The 20,322-nt window shown below is 40.4% G+C and overlaps 1 protein-coding gene across 2 annotated transcripts in view; it reads right to left on the minus strand.

Annotated features, from left to right (window-relative positions):
• The window catches only part of GALNT7 (polypeptide N-acetylgalactosaminyltransferase 7), a 185,058-nt gene that overhangs the window by 22,996 nt on the left and 141,740 nt on the right, over nucleotides 1–20,322 (minus strand). Inside the window, exons 3-6 of one of the 2 annotated variants that reach the window (XM_075556874.1) lie at nucleotides 18,611–18,777; nucleotides 5,120–5,250; nucleotides 4,798–4,877; nucleotides 2,702–2,884 (exon numbers count right to left, since the gene is read on the minus strand). In XM_075556874.1, coding sequence (XP_075412989.1) covers nucleotides 2,702–2,884; nucleotides 4,798–4,877; nucleotides 5,120–5,250; nucleotides 18,611–18,777 — 561 coding nt within the window. Of the gene's footprint in view, nucleotides 1–2,370; nucleotides 2,554–2,701; nucleotides 2,885–4,797; nucleotides 4,878–5,119; nucleotides 5,251–18,610; nucleotides 18,778–20,322 lie in introns of both variants that reach the window. The other variant, XM_075556873.1, reaches the window with a different exon arrangement.

Below are 20,322 nucleotides of genomic sequence, written 5' to 3' on the forward strand. Positions count from 1 at the left end.
AGAACATTGCTTCAGTTCTCCATTAGAGGGAGCCTTGGTTCCTTTATTGATATAAAAATTAAGCTGTTTTGGTTGAAAAGGAACTTCTCTTTCATTCTTGAAAACACTGAGCCACACAGCCGCGGTCTGCTGACCGTTCCCGCAATGAGTTATGAATCATTCTAGGATGAGCGAAGCCATACACCATGGAACTAGTCTGCCATTTTTTAATTTTATAGCTCAGGGCCTTGCAAATAAGGATGTAAATCATGGCAGAACAGCCACAGTTCCCAGAGTCTGCACATGTAGCACAGAAACGACACAGGAGAATTAGACAGAGCGATTTACTCTGTCAGGGGGTGTAATGCAGCCCGGTGAGTTGTGAGGTTTATTCAAATAGGATCCTGAGTTTGGTTCTTTCGGGGGACAAGAAAAAAAACCAACTTGGTAGCTTTTTAGGGACAAGTCACTTCCACGACTGAGAGACGTGACAGCTGGGATAATTCCCAGCCTCCTCTCTGGCTCACACGGAGGCAGCATACGTAGCTTCTCATTAATGCATCATGGCTCGTCACTCGATTCTCCTACGAGGGTGCCTTTGCTTATCATCACACCTGATAGCCAACCTACCACTACAGAGAAAGCCTGCTGAGTCTACCTTGAAAACATCTCAATTCTTTCTCTTTCCAACTTCACTGCTGCCACCAAAACATCGGTGCTTGGACTAGGGAAGCACCTCCCTAATCTCTCTCCTTTATTCTGCACTGTCTTCAATTTTAATCTGCAGAGCAGAATCAAATCCTCCACAAGGGCCTGCAGGGTGCTTCATTCTCTGCCTCCTGGAGAGGCTAGATATGGTTCCCCAAGATGGTCACTCAAGTGGATAAAAAATAAATTATGGGATATTTTCAATACTGCTTAGAGAATGCTGTGTAACTCACGAAGCCACATTATCACATTTTGGGTTATATTTTAATGTCACATTTATTTTATACCCACTTAAAATTTATCTAAGGTTATTTGATCTTTAAACATATCTTCACTCATCTCAGTATATATTTGAAAAACCACCTTAATGGTTTAAGGGAAATCGTCAATTTTTCCAGATCACTTGTTTCATTTCTCTTTGCCCACAGAATTGGTAAAAATCACATGAAATCAGCAGGTTTTATTTTTTCCTAGAATGATTTGTTAGGTTAAGCACATGGGAAGTGAATTTCTGAACTATTTAGAATAAGAACTTCAAATGAAAATTTGCAGAGTGTCAAATAAAACCGAAGCTTCTATAATTTCCTTATGTTTGCCATCTCAGTAAGCAGCTGCTGCATCTTGAGAGCCCGCTGGCATTGCTATGGCACCGGGAGCCTTTCCTAGGCAGGGCTCTTGGACCATCAGCAGTGGGACAGAGGCAGAAAACAAAAGCAGAACCATCAGGACAGAACAATGAAATGAGGCGTCACTGGGACAAGGTGACATCTGAGCAAAGATCTCATTTGGAAGCGTTGTTTTGAACCGCAAAACGCTCCGTTTAAAAGACCCAGAGAAGAGTGCAGTGTAAATTGTTCTAGTTGAAGAAATAGAAGAAATAGAAGGGACAGCAGCTGATTTGGGTGTGGATATTCTTTTTTTTAATCAAAGCCTGCGTGAACATGAGCCCTGGTGGGAGAGTGGTGAAAGTGCGTGGCTGTGAGCCCGAAGATCCTTCATGGGAGACCACCTGTAGCTGCCGCCTTGGGCTTGGGCTTCGCTAGAGAGTCAGCCTGGGAAACCCAATGCAGCGCCAGCAGGGTCAAGGTGAGTAGTCCGGATCAGATCAATAACAGCGGTTTTGGTGGGGGGTTCTGATAATGAAGCAACAAAGGGTCGCTGTTCTATTTTCTACAATCACATGTTTTTAGTCATCAGATTTAACTGGGACCAAATTAGTATTAATATATAAAATAGAAATATAAAAAAACTCAACCTTTGTTAGTGCCTTTCATTGTTAATATTAAAGTAGAAACAAAAGCCTTGGATTTTAAGTAATTTATGGTATTTTGAATGTATGGAATAGTATGATTACCAAAATAACAGCATTTGATGTCTACTCTACGAGGACACAAGAGCAGAGATCTTTTTTTTCTTCACTTGCACTTGGAATGATTACCATCTAACATTATTATTTTTTTCCCCAATGGAAAAGTATAATTATGGAGTAGGGCTTGCATTCATGGGAAAGCCAATTACAAGGAAACAACTGTGAATTCAAAGCTCTCACAGTGCAAGCAAGGATGTCCTTTCAAAATCGGAGACAACACAGACAGTTTTAGTAAGTAATTTTGGCTTAGCAGTTCATTAGTAGATTAGCAATTAGTGGAGAAAAGAAAAATATGTAAGTGATTTAGTGATTACCGATATGGTTCAGTTTTTGTCTTTCTCATTCTCTTCTCTTGCTCGTTCAGAGGCACCCGTTTCCAGAGCATACTCCAGTCCCATGCTCCTCGGGCATACCCATCTTCATCACCACCCCCTTGGGGCACAATTTCATATGTGTTGCCATTTATGACATCTATAAGTGGCACAGTGCAAACGGTTCTGTAGTGTGTTGATGACGACAGCAAAGATGAAATGGAAGGGTGTATATGGACCCCCACATTTATACGAGTTCATGGAGAAGGAAAAACAAACAAACAGTACTTAGATAGACAAACATCTAACAACAACACCAAAAAAGAAACTTTACCGATAAGGTTCAGTTTTATATTTTCTTTTGGCCTTTTCCTTGTGGCTCAGAGGAATACGTTTCCAAAGTAAACTCCAGTCCCAGGCCCCTCTGGCAAAACCATCTTCATCCCCACCTTGCTGTGGTTCAATGGAATAATCATTCCCATCTATGTAATCTATTAGAGGCACAGTACATGTAGTTCTGAAACATTTACAGAAAACGAAAATGCATTTAAGAACGCAAACCTGACGAGGTCAGCATGCCTAACCACATTCTCTCTTTTGGTCCTGGGTCTGCTTGTTTCTGCACTAGGGGCTGTTCCATGGAATGGGAAACAGAAGACAAGGACTGTCCCATGAGAGTCAAGGAGCCTGATTTCCTAGAGGAAGGTCAAAAGAGACTGCTCCCTAGTTCTACAGACAAAAACCTTAGGGCAAACAGCCATGTCTCGAGCTTTACAGAACTTTCTCCTTTCTGCTTTTTATTCTACAGGCAACTTTCTTTGGGTAATTTTGTATCATTAAAAAAAATGCTGTATCAGTTACAAGACTTTCCTGTGTGTCATTTTCCCTACCCTACATTAAAAGCGTGTGTGTACATGTAGACAGTCTTTGCTACATTACTGGTAGTGCTACCAACTTTTCTGTTGCTTTCTAATCCTGGGGAAACAGTTATTATGAAAATGTCTCAGTACTTTTGCTTTTCTTCTCGGACCTATGAAAACAGCTTTTCTTGCAGAAAAAAAACCCCAAATGCATTCTTGCTTAAAAAGTGAACAAACAAGCAAAAAAAAAAAAAATCCCTTAAAGTCTGCTGAAGAATTTAAGTAATGGCCCGAAAGTTTGGAGCCAAGAATGTCTTTGTATTCGGGCTTGTGGGCTGAAAGCCAATTAGGTGAAGAGTCAGCATTATAAAGATAAATTGGTACCCTGCCTGCTTCACCATGCATTAGCAAGGCCTTTAAAATGCATTTCTCACAATAGCAAAGATGGCTTTTCATAATCATTTAATACCATGTTTCTGGATGTTTTCTCCCCAAGGAAAGGGGAGAAAATGATGCCATGGGGTCTGGAACTTTGATGTGAGGGAAGTGGATTTAAGACATGTGCTTCAAGCCCTCCAGGGTGCGGCTCCTCACCTGGCAGGGAAGGTTCACTGCCAAACCTCTGCTATTGCACCCAGAAGACTAGCAGTGTTCTCCCGGAGAGATAAAGGACAGCATTAACGTTTCTTCTCATGGGTCTCACGTTTCTAAGTACATGGGAGAATGTCAAGCGTCGAGCTAGGTGTAAGAGCTATCTGATTAGAAGGGAATGCCTTGATTTTCTCAGCTTCGGTAGTATCTTCTGTGAAATGGAGGTTAGAATATTATCTTTCAAGATTGCTGTGAGAGTTAAATCAGATGGCACAGGAAAAATATTTATGACAGGCTTTTACATGAAGCCTTCTGCTGAGTAAATTCTCGAAAGCTCTTTCTTTGCCTTACTCCATTTAGGGCTGGCTTGGCTCGAGTGAGGACTAGAAGGAGGGAAGCTCTGGGCACGAGCTACACGTTCTCTTCTGTTGTTGCAGACATTGTTGGACTTTTCATGGTGGCCACTTTATTTTCACGGACTAGTTGTTTAGTTTCTAATTTTAAAATTTCTGTAGGAGCCCAGACTCGCCACAAGTTGGGTTGGCTCAACCCAATTCAACATCATGCCAAACATCATCCTACCCAATGTAGTAATTTAGAAAACAGTGGGTTTAATTTTAAAGCACACTTCCTCATAGCTTTAAAACTCTTACCCCAGTTAAAAGGGTAATATTAATAATACCCAGAAAAAGCGTTTTTAGAGAGAGGAAGTCTAGTCAGTGAGCCAACCACCAGGTGACTGGAGCATCCTAGGCTTATGCCACATGCCTGAGCCCCTCCGTTTCAATCAGTGCTAAGCAGCCAAGGAGCTCCAAGCAACGGACACCAAGCTAAACGATAACATCTGAACTACAGGGCTTGATGTTGTAGATGGAACTGGAATCAGGCCAATGAGAATATTATTGGTGCTTCTAGGAGGAGGGTTACTTTACTTTTCAATCAGAAAAGAAAAAAAGAAAAAAGCAAGGTAATGTTTTACCTGTCCTTAGATATGGGAGCTACAAGTGGTGCATACCAGTTAACTGCCACCTCACAGTGAGCATCAAGGTATATCAGAACCTTAAAAAAGAGAGGCAGGGTGAAAGAACACTCCTCATTTATGATGCATGCAACTTAAAATCAGATGCTAATGGACATTTAGCACGTTAGTCAATCATGACACAGAAATTCAACTATTAAGGCCAACGTTCTTATTTCAATAATAATAATAATAATTAATTAATTGAAGGGTTTTTAAAAATGTATATATTTTGTTTTTTAAGTCCAAAATGTTGACATTGTAGGCATCAAATATTTCCTACCTGTCCAAGTTTAGCCTTCTGAGCACCAATACTTCGTGCTTGAATTAAACCTTCTCTTCTCTCATTCCGAAATACCTTCACCAGGCCATTCCACTGCTTAATGTAATCATCTAGTTTTTCTTTTAAGTGCTCTATAAGAAAATAGAAATTTAATACACATTAGATTTACATACAGATATGTACACACACATCCCAATGGCACTATTTTAAATTTTATTGAAATTTTGGTGCACGTTGACACAAAATGAGGGTCTCCGTGACACTGGTGACCCTTTTCACGTGTGATCATTCTCATTATTTATTTTCATTCTTGTTCTATGGCTGCTAACTTAACTTCCTTCTGCCCCTCCCCCACTTAGGTTCTCATCTTTGCTTTGGGCTAAATGCTGCCCGCGGCTGAGTCAGTTCTACCTTCTCCTTTGCTCCGGATCCTCCACTTCACAAGGCAAAGTGGTCTCTTCTGCTAACAGGTCTGCAAAAGAGAGAGAGATGAAGTCCCACCATCGTGATTCCAAGAAGCCAGCTGGCTGTATTTCTTCCACACGGCATTTGTTTTTCTGGCAGCCACGGTCTACTCACTATTATTCACCAACCGCCATTCAAAAGCATCGAGTCTTCGTCCTTCGAGCGGCAGTTTTGCTCTGCAGGTCGTTTGCAGATTTCCCCTCAGCAGCTTGCTGTTTTATTTCTTGACTGCTGTTTCCACTCGCGGTGATCATGGCACCAAGGAAAATGAAGTCTTGCAAGGCTTTCCATCTTTTTTTCATTCACCGTGATGTTTGTTCATTATTGGTTCTTTATTGAGATTTTTTTTTTTCCTTGACACTGAGGTGTGATCCATTCTGAAGGATTCAGCTTTGGGTCTTGATCAGCAAGTGCTTCAAGACCTCCTCTTTTTTAGCAAGCAAGGTTGTGTCATCTGCATATCAAAGGTGATTAATCGACCTTTCTCCAATCCTGATGGCACATTCTTCGTCAGATAGCCCAGGTGCTGTGATTATTTATTCAGCCCAAATATTGAATACAGATGGTGAAAAGATACGCCCTTGCCGCACACCTGTCCTGATTTCCAACCATTCAGTGTCCCCTCCTTCTGTCTGAACGGCTGACTCTTGGTCTATGCACAGGTTCTGAATAAGCACAATGAAGTGTTCTGGGATTTCCAATTCGTCACAATGTCATTCACACAGTCGAATGCCTTTGTATGGTCAATAAAGTAAAAATTAACATATTTCCAGTATTCCTTGCTTCCAGTTAAGATCCACTTGGCATCAGCAATATCGTTCATTCAATGCCCTCTTCTGAATTTGGCTTAGATTTCTGGCAGCTCCCTGTTAGTGTACTGCAGAAATTGTCTTTGAACTATCTTTAGCAAAAAGTTTACTTGCATGTTCTATTACTTCCATGCAATATACTACATGATATTGTTCAATAACTTCCACATTCTACTTGGTCACCTTTCATCAGAATGGGCACAGATAGGGATCTCTTCCAATTGGCTGGCCTGGTAGTTGTCTTTCAGGTTACTTGGCATAGATGAGGTACTGCCTACAGCACTGTTTCACTGTGTTGAAATATTTAAATTTGTATGTCAATTGGTCTCATATAGATTCTTTAAAGAAATACAATACTAATGTGTGATATTATTTTATAGCCCAATCTTTTATATGTATAAAAATATATGCACCCCATATGAACATGCACAGACAGACACACACACACACACACACACACACACACACACACAAACACACGGGTACCCCCCAAAATCTGGAATTGCAGTAGAGCGTTTTCAAAGTACACATTTTTCATGCTAGGTGAGCATCTAGCAACTTGCTCTGAGTTAGTGCATCCAGTGGCGTCACCTGGGAAGGTTCTCTCTGGTTACAGTGAATGTTTTCATGAAAGCTGTTTTGCTCAAACCATGTTTTTTTTTTTTTTTTGTTTTTGTGTGTGTGATAGCTGATTTAAAGGAACAGCATGTGACTGCTTGAGAAAACTGTTGCAGAAACTGCTGTGATGTTGAACACAGCTTACAAGGACAGTACTATGGGAAAAACTCAAATGTATGAGTGGTTTTCTCATTTCAAATAAGGTGAAATATCATGAGGGAAGGGGGAGCGGGGAGGGAGGGGAAAATGAGAGATGATGCCAGGGGGTTAGGTGGAGAGCAAATGTTTTGAGAATGATGAGGGCAATGAATGTACAAATGTGCTTTACACAATTGATATATGTATGGATTGTGATAAGAGTTGTATGAGCCCCTAATTCAACGATTTAAAAAAAAGGGTGAAATATCAACTGATGACAAACTTCACTGAGAACATCTGTCAACTTTCTGAATTGAGGAAAATGTTGACTTGTGCATTTGGAAGTCGTTCCACCAGGTCAGACTGTTAATCAAGCTATCTATTGAGAGGTTCGGAAAAGATTGTGTATCAGTTTGCAATGAAAAAAAACCTGATTTGTGGCAGACGGGGGACTGGTTTTGCCACCATGACAATGCACCTGCTCATGCAGCCATCTCAGTGCATCATTTTTGGGCAAAAAGCAACATGCCTCTCTTGCCCCATACACCTTACTCACCTGACCTCGCTCCATGAGACTTCTTTTTGTTTCCATGAATGATGAGAGACATTGAAGGATAACGATTTGATGACATAAAAGAAGCAAAGAAAAGGAAGAGAGGGGGAAAAATGAGGAGGTGGCTTAAGTGGAGAGCAAATGTTTTGAGAATGATAAGGGCAATGGATGTACAAATGTCATTTACACAATTGATTTATGTATGGATTATGATAAGAGTTGTATGAGCCCCTGATAAAATGATTTAAAAAAAAAGAAGCAAAGAAAAAATGAGGGAAGTACTGTCAGCCATCCAAACAGATGAGTTTGAAAAATGTTTCCAAGGATGCAATCACAGATTTGCCAAATGTACTGTGCAATGGAGCATACTTTGAAGGTGATAAGGCTGTTTTGTAAAAAAATTTAAATACATAGGTTTGAAAAAAAAATTGTTTTTGGGTGGGTACTCCATCGTATACCTACAAATGCACACCCATATACCCACATATGCCTTCCTATACATATCTAATAACATATCTAAAGCAAACACATATATGTCTTGGTTGCTAGATGGCTGACGCAAAATTGTGTTACAGTATTTATTTCAATGTACTTTTGTCACCACTCGCCTTGGTCTACAGTAATGCTTTCCCTAATAAACAGGGCTAAACAACAGGTGCTTTGGTTTTAATTTTATATAGATCAAATCAAGTATTTAATCTATAAAGAAGCAAGGTGAAGGGTATTAATTTTAATATGCCTGCAGCAAAATAGACACCCATCCAAATTAATGTCAAATAATTGAGGCCTATATTTCATAAAGGTGGTACAATGGTTATGAGTTGGGCTGCGATCTGCATGGTCAGCAGTTCGAAACCCCCAGCAGTTCCTCAGAAGAAAGAGTGGACCTTCTACTCTGTACAAAATTAGTCTCGAAACCACAAGTCAGCACTGACTCCGTGGCTGCGAGTGTACTTCATAAATATACATTTAAATTCACATCTTGGAGCACTGGGTTGAAGTCTGTTCCCTCTTCCTCTGTGGAGGTATAAACAATACCCTCCCCTTGGGTGGGTTAGTGCCCTGGTTCCCCCGCTACACATGTCTTTTGTCCTCTTTTTTCTCCCAATAATGAGAGTAGTAATACCAGGAGGGGGAGGGGAAGGTAGGGTAGAAAGGGGTGACTGATCACAAGGATTTACATATAACCCCCTCCCTGGGGACGGACAACCGAAAAGTGGGTGAAGGGAGACGTTGGACAGTATAAGACATGACAAAATGATAATAATTTATAAATTATCAAGTGTTCGTGGCGGAGGTGGGGCAGAGAGGGAGGGGTAATATGAGGAGCTCATACCAAGGGCTCAAGTAGAAAGAACATGTCTTAAGAATGATGATGGCAACAAAAGTACAAAGGTGCTTGACACAATAGATGTATGTATGGATTGTGATAAGAGTTGTATGGGCCCCCAGTAAAATGATTTTTAAAAAATTTGTATGTTAATGTCAAACCTAAAAGCCTTTGGGCATACTGTTTACTTTTTTTTCCCATTGTTTACTTTTGACAGAAGCAATTGCTTAAGATTTTGTTTAAAATGTGCTGCCTCTGCGTAATATAAACGGAACTGGTTTGGAAGCAGCACAGCCACGGTGCTCCTTCGAGGCAGGAACGGCGGGACTTCGTTTCACATACTGTGGACGCGTTGTCAGAAGTGACCAGTCCCAGGAGGATATCATACTTGGTATAGTAGAGGGGCAGTGAAATGAGTTAGGCCTTCAAGGAGATGGAGTGATAAGTCCAATTGTGAGGACAGCACAAGACGAGGCAGTGTTTCATCTGTTGTGTATAGGGTCCTTAAGGGTCAGAAGCAACTTTGATGGCATCTAACGACAATGCACAATGCTAAGTGATACTAATGGAATTCACATAGGGAATAGTTTATTTTAAGGAGATCTGGGTGGGTAGTAGTGTAAGCATTGAGTTGCTAACCACTAGGTCAATGGTTCAAAACCACCAGCTGCTCCATGGGAGACAAACGAGGCCACCTGCTCCAGTACATATTTGCAGCCCTGGAAATTCTCTACCGGGTCATTGTGAGTCAGAATCAACTTGTGGCTTTGTTTCTCCCTCGTGTTTACTAGTGCCGTGGGTTAAGCACTGGGCTCAAAACCAGACTGTCAGCAGTTTGCCCTTGCCAGCTCTTGGAGGGCGAAACTGGAGGGAAGTCTGTTTCTGTAACTACTTCCAACCTCAGAAACTCTACAGAGCAGTTGGTTCCACGATGGCAGTGGGCTAAGTGTTGAGCTGCAGATTGCAAGGTCAGCAGTTTGACCCCACAACTGTTGCCTGGGAGACAGATGTGTCAGTCTCCTCCTTTAAAGTCATGCAAGCTTGGAAACCCTGCGGGGCACTGTAAGGAGTATCGTTTATCTAAACATTATTTCGGGGCCATCTTTCTCTAACCACAATTAGTGACAAAAGCTGTTATCTTGGTGTGATGAATATTTCCATCAAGATATTAAGAAAGAGATAGCTTTTTCTCTATTTTAAATACCAACAAGCTAAAAAATACTTTTTTTCATAACTTGGTAGAAAAAAAATATTGTGCTATAAAAATTTGATACGTTTGCCAGAGTTTTCATATCGGCCTACTATTGCAAGAGAACAGCTTTGTATATATCTCCGTGGGCCCATGGAATTGGCTCCCCATAATCATGACTAACTCCTGGATCTATCCTTCAAAGATGCTTTTTGAGGACATACAAGAAATTTTAAACTGCTTAAAAATTTGGCTCATGAAGCACACACAAATGCACAAAATTTAAAGATAAGCTAGTATGATTTAATGGGCAAATCATACTATATACTTAGTACTTTACTCACTTTTAGGGAACTTATTATTAGCAAGACACCCACACATGGGTATTCAGAATTGAGAAGAAAATCTTTCCCTTTTTCTATTCTGACATCGTTTTAATGAGTATTATCTACGTGATTTTCCCCCTCAAGCTAAAGAAAAAAATTTTTAACTTTTTTTTTTTTTTTTCAAATTAAGCCTGAGTTGTACCAAATTGTTACTGGTCGTTAGGAGCCACCGAGTCCCTTCACCGCCAAGGACAACAAAAGGAAACACCAGCTGGGCCTTCCCCACCTCACAATTGTTCTTCTGTTTGAGCTCATGGCTGCAGCCACTGGGTCAATCAAGGCATCTTGTTGAGAGACACTTTCTTTTTTTGCTGCTTCTCTATTTTACCAAGCATGATGTCCTTCTCCAGGAACTGGTCTCTCCTGACAACATGTCGAAATCACATGAGATTTCATCTCTTCATCCTTGCCTCTAAGGAGCATTCTGGCTGTTCTCCTTGACACAGATTTGTCTGTTCTTTAGCAAGTTCACAGCACTTCCAATATTCTTTGCCAGCACTACCAATCAAATGCATCAATGCTTCTTCTGCCTTCCTTATGCAATGTCTAACTTTCATATGTATATGAGGTGGCTGAAAATACCCATGGCTTGGGTCAGGTACACTGTAGTCCTCAAAGCAACATCCTCGCTTTCCAACATATTAAAGAGGTCTTGTGCAGAAGGTTAACCCAATGCAATGTGCATTTGATCTATTGATTGCTGCCTCCATGAGCATTCATTGTGGATCCAGGCAAGATGGAATCCTTGACAACTTCAATCTTTTCTATCTACCATGATGTTACCCATTTATTGGTCATGTTGTTAAGGATTTTAGGCTTCCTTGCATTGAGTTGTAATCCTACTGAAGGCTGCAATCGTTGATCTTCACCAAGGGCCTTTAAGTCCTCACATTCAGCAAGCAAGGTTGTGTCAACTGCCTTCCTCCAATCATCCCACATTCTTCTTCACATAATCCAGTTTCTCTGATGATTTGATTAGGATACAGATTGAATAAATATGGTTAGAGGATACAACCCTGATGCACACCTTTCTGTTTTAAGCCATGTAGTAGTCTTTCTCTGGTTCTGTTCGTGCAGCTGCTTCTTGATCCAGGTACAGGTTCCACAGGAGCACAATATCGTGTTCTGAACGAATTCCCATTCATCTCCAGGCTATCCATAGTTTTGATCCACAAAGATGAATGTCTTAGCATAGTCAAGAAAACATCTTTCTGGTATTCTTTGCTTTGAGCTAAGATCTACCTGACACGAGCAGTAATACCCCCTGTTCCACATCCTTTTCTGAGTCCAGCCTGAACCCCAGGAAGCCACCTGCAACCATTTTGGGGTGAATTTTACTTGCATGTGATATGAAGGATATTGTGTTATAATTTGAGCATTCTGTTAAGTCACCTTTCTTTGGAATGGGTACAAATATGGTTGTCTTACAGGTTGACCATGCAGCAGTGTTCCAAATATCCTGGCAGAGATGAGTCTGCTTTCACTGCTTCTTGAGTTAACTGAAACATTTCAATCAGTACTCCATTAATTCCTTGAGACTGGTTTCTGGCTAATGCTTTCAACGCAGCTTGAACTTTTTCTTCAATACCATTGGTTCTTGCGCATATTTAAATGGTTGAATGTCATGGTTTGTTTTTTTTGGTTCAGAAACTGTAGTTTTTCTATCTTCTTTTTATGTTTCCAGTATAATTCAATATTTTGTCCATACAAGCTTTCAATATTGCAACTCAAGGCTTAAATTTTTTTCATGAGTTCCTTTGGCTTAAGATGTTTAGTGTGATCTTCCTTTTTGATTTTCTAACTCCAGGTCTTTGCACATTTCATTATATTTCACTTTGTCTTCTTGAGCTGTCCTTTGAAAATTTCTATTCAAATCCTGACTTCATCATTTCTTCCATTTGCCTTAGCCACTCCACATTCAGAGCAAGTTTTGGAGCATTTTCTGATATTCAAGTTGATCTTTTATTTCTTGTTTTCAATGATCTTTTGTTTTATTCATGGGTGGTGTTCTTGCACCACGACTTCTGTCCCTAGTGTCCAATGGGTCAAATACGTTCTTGAGATGGTCTCAAAATTGAGGTGGGATAGACTCAAGGTTGTATTTTGGCTCTTGTGGACTTGTTTTAAAGTTTCTTCAACCTCAACCTGAACTTACGTATGATCAAGGAATGGTCTGTGGGGTTTTGTTGTTCGATGACACCGAGTTGGCCCTACCTTATAGGGACTCTGCACAACAGAACACAGAAGCTGATACGGATTTCTTCATTTTCTCTTCCCAAAGAGACAGTCCAGTTGATATCTCTGTATGCGAAGTCCAAGTGCATAGTTTTCTTTTTTGTTGTTGAAAAAAGGTATTTGTGATGAAGAATCTGTTGGCCTTGCGGAGTTCCATCATGTGATCTCCAGCTCCACATTCATCACCAAAAACCCATTTTCCAACCAATATTCCTTCTTATTTCCAACTCTTGCATTCCAAGTATTAATCATTACCAATGCATCTTGACAGGTCCATTCCAGACTACAGACATTGGTAGAATTCGTCAGTTTCTGCATCACTAGCCTTAGAGGCGGGCACATAAATTTGAATAATGGCTGTAGTGACTGGGTTTCCTTGTATGCAGTTCGTGATTGGCTGTGCTGTTTTTGACAATGAACGCAATGCCATTACTCTTGAATTCGTCGTTCTCAACATAGTAAGTCACATGGTTTTCTGATTCAAAATGGCCAATAGTAGTCAATTCCAGCTAACACCTAGATAGAAAGTTCGTCTTTATGCATTCCATTTTTTACAACTTTTATTTTTCCTAGATTTATATTTCATATATTCCAAGTTCTGATTATTAATAGATGTTTACAGCTTTCTTATTTTGAGTCATGCCTCATCAGCAAATGAAGGTCCCAAAGGCTTTACTCCCCCCACATCATTGTGGTTGAGTGTGGTTTGGAAGGAGCTCTTTCTGAACCATATTTTGAGTGCCTTCTGACCTGAGGGGCTCATCTTCCGGCACCATCTTGAATAATACTCTGCTCTATTCATGAGGTTTTCAATGCTTCAATGCTATCCATAGGGTTTTAATGTCTCTGAGTCTAGTATTTTTTAATACCCATTTCTAATTCTACTAGGTGCATTTTTTAATAAGGAAGCTAAATTAGAAACTTTTTTTTTTTGGTAGCCAGGAATGAATTTGTGATCTGTTCTTCAAATTTAGAATCTTGGTTAAAATGGTCCCAGTGGGGGGATACAGCGAAGAATCAAATGACTTCTGACTTCTTTGAGATCTCACATAGACATATTAAAGTTAAGACTCTTCTTGGAGAACAGCGCCTCGGTGAAGTATATGGTTTGTGAATGGCTGCTAATGGGAAAGTTAGTGGTTTGATCCCCCAACCGAAGCCACCGAAGGCCTGGCAATGATCTGCTTCCATTAAAATTATAATCAAGACAACACTACAAAGTAGTTCTACTCTATAACACATGGGATTGCCATAAGTCACCTTGACCACAGCTAACTACAACTTCTTGAGGCTTGTTTTAATCCACATCTAATCCATTCACGTAAGGCCGAGCTTTGTGATTTGGGCTGGCCCAGGAAGTGCGGGTGGAAATGGTAGGGGTCACTTGGTGGCATAAATGTTAAGAGCCAGTCTGGGCTCCACCATGTCCTTTCCTTCCCTCTGCTCCAACATCAGCAATATCTGTGATCAGACTGCTCTGCCAGCCTGGTCCTGAGTGGAAGAAGTAAACTCACAGGGAACTTATACAGTGAGCTGGCGATAATCCTTCCTGTTTTAAAGCCAGAGAACATGGTTGGGTTCTGCCTCAGCTCAACTTTCCCTCAGCTGACTGAAGAATAAATATACAGAAATGTGCTCTACCACGTTTACAGACGACACTGACATTTCCAGGAACCCAGCTGTTATCTTAAGGAGCTCTGGTGATGTAGAACGTCATGAGCAGGGCTGCTCACCACAAGGTCGCAAGTTTGAAACCTCCAGCTGCTGCACGAGAGGATGCAGCTTCCTGCGCCTGTAAAGATTTACTGCCTAGCAAGCCACAGGGGGAGCGCGACCCTGTCCTATCGCGTCACTATGAGGCAGAGTTGACGTGATGGCAGCAAGTTTGAGTGTGTTGAAGAGTTATTTCAAGTGATGTGTGTATAGGAGCATTTTGCCCAAGCTGTTGCGGGAAGAACACATTTTCACTCATGTCAGACTATTTAACAGTGTGTAACCTTAATGAGGATACACATGGCAGATGGCAAACTCACTGTGAAATTAGGGAAACGAAGTAAAGTTAAGTAAAACTCTTTTTTTCCTGTCTAACGATAGCCCAGGTACTCTAAGCTAAGACTGCCAGTGAGTGTTCTCTAACTGTAAGATAAGATGCCCGGTACCAGAGGTCTGTAACAACAGAAGCAAAACCAAAGCAAAGAACAAAAACTAAAGTCCAAAATTCTGTTTTCGTTGTTTGTTTTGGGGGCGGGCGTAAGTATTTATTTTAAGATAGTAAACACCTTTTCACATATTGTCACTCTTAGTTGCTCTGTCTGCTCCCGTGAAGATATCGTCTCAGAAACCCTCAGATATCGTCTCGTTCTACACCGTCTGACGGACTGGAGTCAGCTCGACGGTGCTGGCTAAGCCTTCACCTGTGCTAATAACAGCCACCCACCCAGCAGCAGCAATTCTGACCTGTGCGGACCCCATGTCTTAGAAAGCTGAACTGCTCGCTAGGATTGTCTTGGCTGTAATAGTTACAGACGCAGACAAAGCCCGGGGCGGGTTTGAATCACCAACCAAGTTGAAGGTAAGCTATTTATGCCACGTGAGGACCTTTGGGGCATCTTAAAAATCAATGTCATCCTTGATAGGGGGGGGTTCTTAAAGTTATTTTTGAAGATTTAGGTTTTTCTAAATCTAAAATACATACTACGGTACAACATTAAAACATACTTTCAAATATCTGTTTTGAGACAGGAATAGTATTCTGAATGGAAACATTCCTGTCATAAAGACTTGCCACCAAGATCAGATATTTAAGTCAAATGCACTTGAAGTGACTAAAAATGTTAAATCTATACATTCTCTAGTGTAATTAGAAATACGTGGCTTTAATAAGTGATTACCATATATACTCAAGTATAAGGCAACCTGAATATCAGTTGAGGCACCTAATCTTACCACAAAAACTGCATTAAAGATGTGTTGAAAAACTTGGCTTATACACCAGTATATATAGTAGTTGCACAAAGATGGAGGGAAGAGGTCATGGGCCAGTATTATAAACATATAATGTGTATAAGATCAAGATTCTAGCCACATCCTTGCAAAAACAGAAGAGGTTTAACCAGTTATCTAGGCTGCAGGAGTTTTAAATTAAGTTTTGAGTGAAAGCTACAATGTTTTTAATGGTACTGCATGCTATCTGTAATCTGTCTTTATTTCTACTATTATATTCAGTGGTATCACGACTTACACACAGAAATTCTCTGCAAACCTTATTTGCCAAAAGCAAATATCCTGTTGTTACTGAGTAGTCTGGGTTCTCTGGTCACTTTTCAAAGGTTTCAATTTACTTTTATGATAAGCAAAGAAGGATAAATGAATACCCAGATTAGAGTTTCAGCAACATAATTACATTTTTATTTCGCATGCTGCTTATGGGTCTGCGCTGCAGCATTACCTATCATTTGAGATTTATGTCAACTTAGAGCCAAAACCAGTTTACAATACTGCATGTACCTAGAGAAAAAAATTAAAATTAACCGAAAAACAAAACAAAAACACCCTGTATTTATCTAGAAAACCACTATTCAACCTTTCTTGTCAAACTGAACTGAGACGAACTCAGACTCCCTGACAGCGGTGACAGTTGCTCCCGAGGAAGAACAGGAATAATTTACAAGAGGCATTTTATCTTTATTTAATACCCTCAATTAAGTTGAGGACAATGTAAGCATTAATGGGTACTTCCTATTATAATTAAAAAGAGCCAACCGTTCTAGTAAAATCCAGGCTATCAAACAAGTACATGTAGTTTGACAAATACGGGTAGTTTCAGATGGAAGTGCATTCATATCCTAACTGTATTTTTCATTATTTTAATAACTATTTCTGCGACTGAAGTTTTACACTTATCCCCCAAATTGAGATAGTGTAAGATAGTGACAAACTACACAGGCTGATGAGCTGATGAACTTAAATTAGCTGTTAATTCCTAGTTTTGAGACTTTGGCAAGTTACTTAACATGTATGTGAACAGAATGCTGATCTCCAAACTACTGTTATGTGCCACCCAACTGGATCTGACTCACAGTGACCCCGGGGAGAGGGAATTAAACTCTGTCTGGTCCTGGGCTATTCTCACAATTATTGTTACGTTTGCACCCAGAGTCGCAGCCACTCTGTCAGTTCAACTCCTTCAGGGGCTTCCTAGTTTTCGCTCTCTACTTTACCAAGCATGATGTCCTTTCCAGGGACAAAGCATAAAAGTTAGACAAAGTCTTGCTTGCTCGTTTCTTGCTTCTTCAAATCCTTGTTTCTAAGAAATATTCTGGTTGGTCTTCTCTCGAGATGGAGTTGTGTGTTCTGGTACTTCCCATATTCATCACCAGCGCTACAATTACACGGCACCCATTCCTTTGTGGCCTTTCTGACTCCTTGTCTAGCTTTCACATGCACACAGGTGACTGAAAAACACCTTAGCCCTCAAAGAATGACATCTTTGTTTTTTACACCGAGAGATCTGTGTAGTAGATTTTCCCCAATGCGACATGTTGTTTGGTTTCATGACTGCTGCTTCCGCGAGTGTTGCTTGTAGATCCAAATAAAATGAAATCTTTCACAACTTCAATCTCCATGTAGTACAACTTCTGGGTTATTTGCTTAGCAAACCATATGGTGAAATGATACAACTCTGACACAAACCTTTCCTGATTTTAATCATGCTATAATCCCGCGTTTCGACGAATGCCTATGTACAGGTTCCCCAGGAGCACAATGAAGTGTTGTAGCATTCCCATTCTTTGCGACGGTATCCTTAGTTTGTTATGATCCATAAGCCAAAATGCCTGTGCAAAGCCATTAGAAGAGAAATAACCAGTTTTTTTCCTGGTATTTTCTGTTTTCAGCCAAGATCTGTCTTTGCCAGTAATTGTGTCCCTTGCCCTCTTCTGAATATGGCTGAATTTCCGGAAGGCCCCTGATGATATGCCAATGCAGTTGCTTTTGATGCTCTTCAGCGAACTTTTAATTGCCCAACAAAACTATTGCCCTGAAACAATCTTTAACCCTTAAGCTCTAAACTAAGCCACTCCCTGAAGTCTACTTAAATTCAAGCACGTTTAGCTTAACTAGGAAGAGTGACTGCTTTGAATATTGTCTCTTCTAAGATCTATCTATACAGCATCAAATTGACAACAGTAACTCAAACGATCAGCCCAGGTTCCTCACTTATGAAGCGTTACGTTTATTTTACTCGGGGCGGAACCACTCAGAGAAGGTGAGTCAGAATGCTTGTGAAGCTCAAAGAATATAGTCAGTCAATGCCCCTGAACATGTGGAAATGACTGAATTGGTGTGTGCATTCTCAACAACAACAAAAAGAAATTATTTTAAAAATCCATGCATAAGTTTTGTTAGGAGCAAACTAAATAATTCAAATATAATGTTTGGTACAGTACCAACTTGATAATAAACTTAATAAAAATACTTTCTGTTCTGTTAAAATTCTGATTTGCGACAACCCAATGTTTATATGAATTTGACAATAGTATTTTCAATGTCTGTGATCTTCCAGAAGCAGATGCTTCAAAGTCTTTCCGGTGAGTCACCTGTCGGTGCAATGGAAACTTCAATCTTTTGATTAGCAACCAGCAATGTAAAGTGTTTGCTACGCAGGAGCTAAATCCAAGGTCTTCAAAGACTATTTGGTAATCACATTTATGAAATTGCTAACAGCTTACTTATTTTACAGACAACAACAGCAACTCTATAGCCATTACCTTTATTACTGAAATCATCAATTAATACAATTTCTGCTAAATATTTCCTTGGAGTCCTCTTAATGACACTGTGAACGGTTCTCATGAGAGTGGACCAGCCTTCGTTATGGAAGACCACGACGACACTGGACGTCAACAGGTTCTCATCATAATGCCAGTATCTGCATCTGTGAAGGGAAATGTAATCATATTTATTTGAGACAATCTATAATCCTAAGTGTATTACGATTATGCTGTCTGGTTAGTTGAATTATTACTGACATAACTAAGATCAGTTAACAAAATACAAACATTTCCGTTTTAACAGAAGCATAAGATAGAGAAGCCATGTGATGCAGTTATTCCTAGATAAAGCTACTTCCTAACCAACTATACTTACCGTATGATAAAGAGAACAAATTTTTGAATTAATGCTTCCCAGTTGTGGATACTTATACTATTTACAGGTATCTAGTTTTCCTTTTCCTTTTCAAGACCTAGATCTTAGTTTCCTGAATCAATAAACAAGATAAATGGAGAAAAATCAAAGTTGCTAAGGATTTCACTTTACTTCGATCTAATCAATGCTCATTGAAGCAGCAGTCAAGAGATCGAATGATGTACTGCAGTGGGTAAATCTGCTGCAAAAGACCACTTTAAAGTGTTAAGGAGCAAAGACGTTACTCTGAAGACTAAGGCGCACCTGGCCTCACGCCATGTAATTTTTAATAATGTTATAGACACTCAAAAGCTGGACAATGAATAAGATAGGAAAAGAATGGATGACTTAAATTATGGTGCTGGCAACGGATACAGAAAGCATCACACATTGCTAGAAGAACACACAAAAATCTGTCTTGGAAGAAGTACAGCCATAATGTTGGTTACGAGTGAGACTTGTCATATATTTTGGACATGTTCTCAGGTGAGGCCAGTCTCTGGAAAAGGACATTATTCTTGGCAAAGCAGTAAGTCAGCAGAAAAGAGGAAGACCCTCGACGAGCTGGAGTGACACAGTGGCCACAATGGGTGCAAACACAGCAACAATTGTGAGGGTGGCGCAGTGTACTGTTCCGAGGAGCCGACTGACTCGCAGCACCTAGCAACATCAGACCTGTTTGGTTTCCTTTTTTACGACTGAAGCCTTTGATAGCAGGGAGTTAATTAACCTAAATGCGCCGCTGTGTTTGAAATCTATCTGGTTTAATATGGCTAATATATTTAGGAATTTTAAAAAGGAACGAGGCTGCCTGAGGTATATAGTGGGGATGAAAAATGTACTGCTGAAGGAAAAAGCCAACTTCTACTATTGGTTAGCACTATCAGATTGGCAAAAGAGAGATTTTCATTTTTTCTAGACAAAACTATTTGGAACAGGAATTAACATGTCAGAAGCCTTTCCTCCTTAGAATGAAACCTAAAAGCCACTTGACAGCGAGTTACTCCCAACTCACGGTGACCCAGTGTGCCTGAGGAGCATGGTGACCCGGGTGCTGGCTTTCAGGGGCATATTTCTGGAAGCACATGATGCAGCATTTCTTCCCAGGAGCCTTTGGGACTCTAAACCCTAGCCTCTTGGTTAGCAGCCACGTGTGGTAACCGCACCACCAAGGACCCAACCGCAAACACTGTCTGTGAAGACCAGCCTTACACGGTCAAGAAAGTACGTACGTGGAGTTTCACAGCAGCACGGTGCGGAGAGAGAACGCTCACACACTTGTATTATTTTCTGC

The sequence above is a fragment of the Tenrec ecaudatus genome, chromosome 8 (assembly GCF_050624435.1).
Source record: "Tenrec ecaudatus isolate mTenEca1 chromosome 8, mTenEca1.hap1, whole genome shotgun sequence".
Classification (NCBI taxonomy): domain Eukaryota; kingdom Metazoa; phylum Chordata; class Mammalia; order Afrosoricida; family Tenrecidae; genus Tenrec; species Tenrec ecaudatus.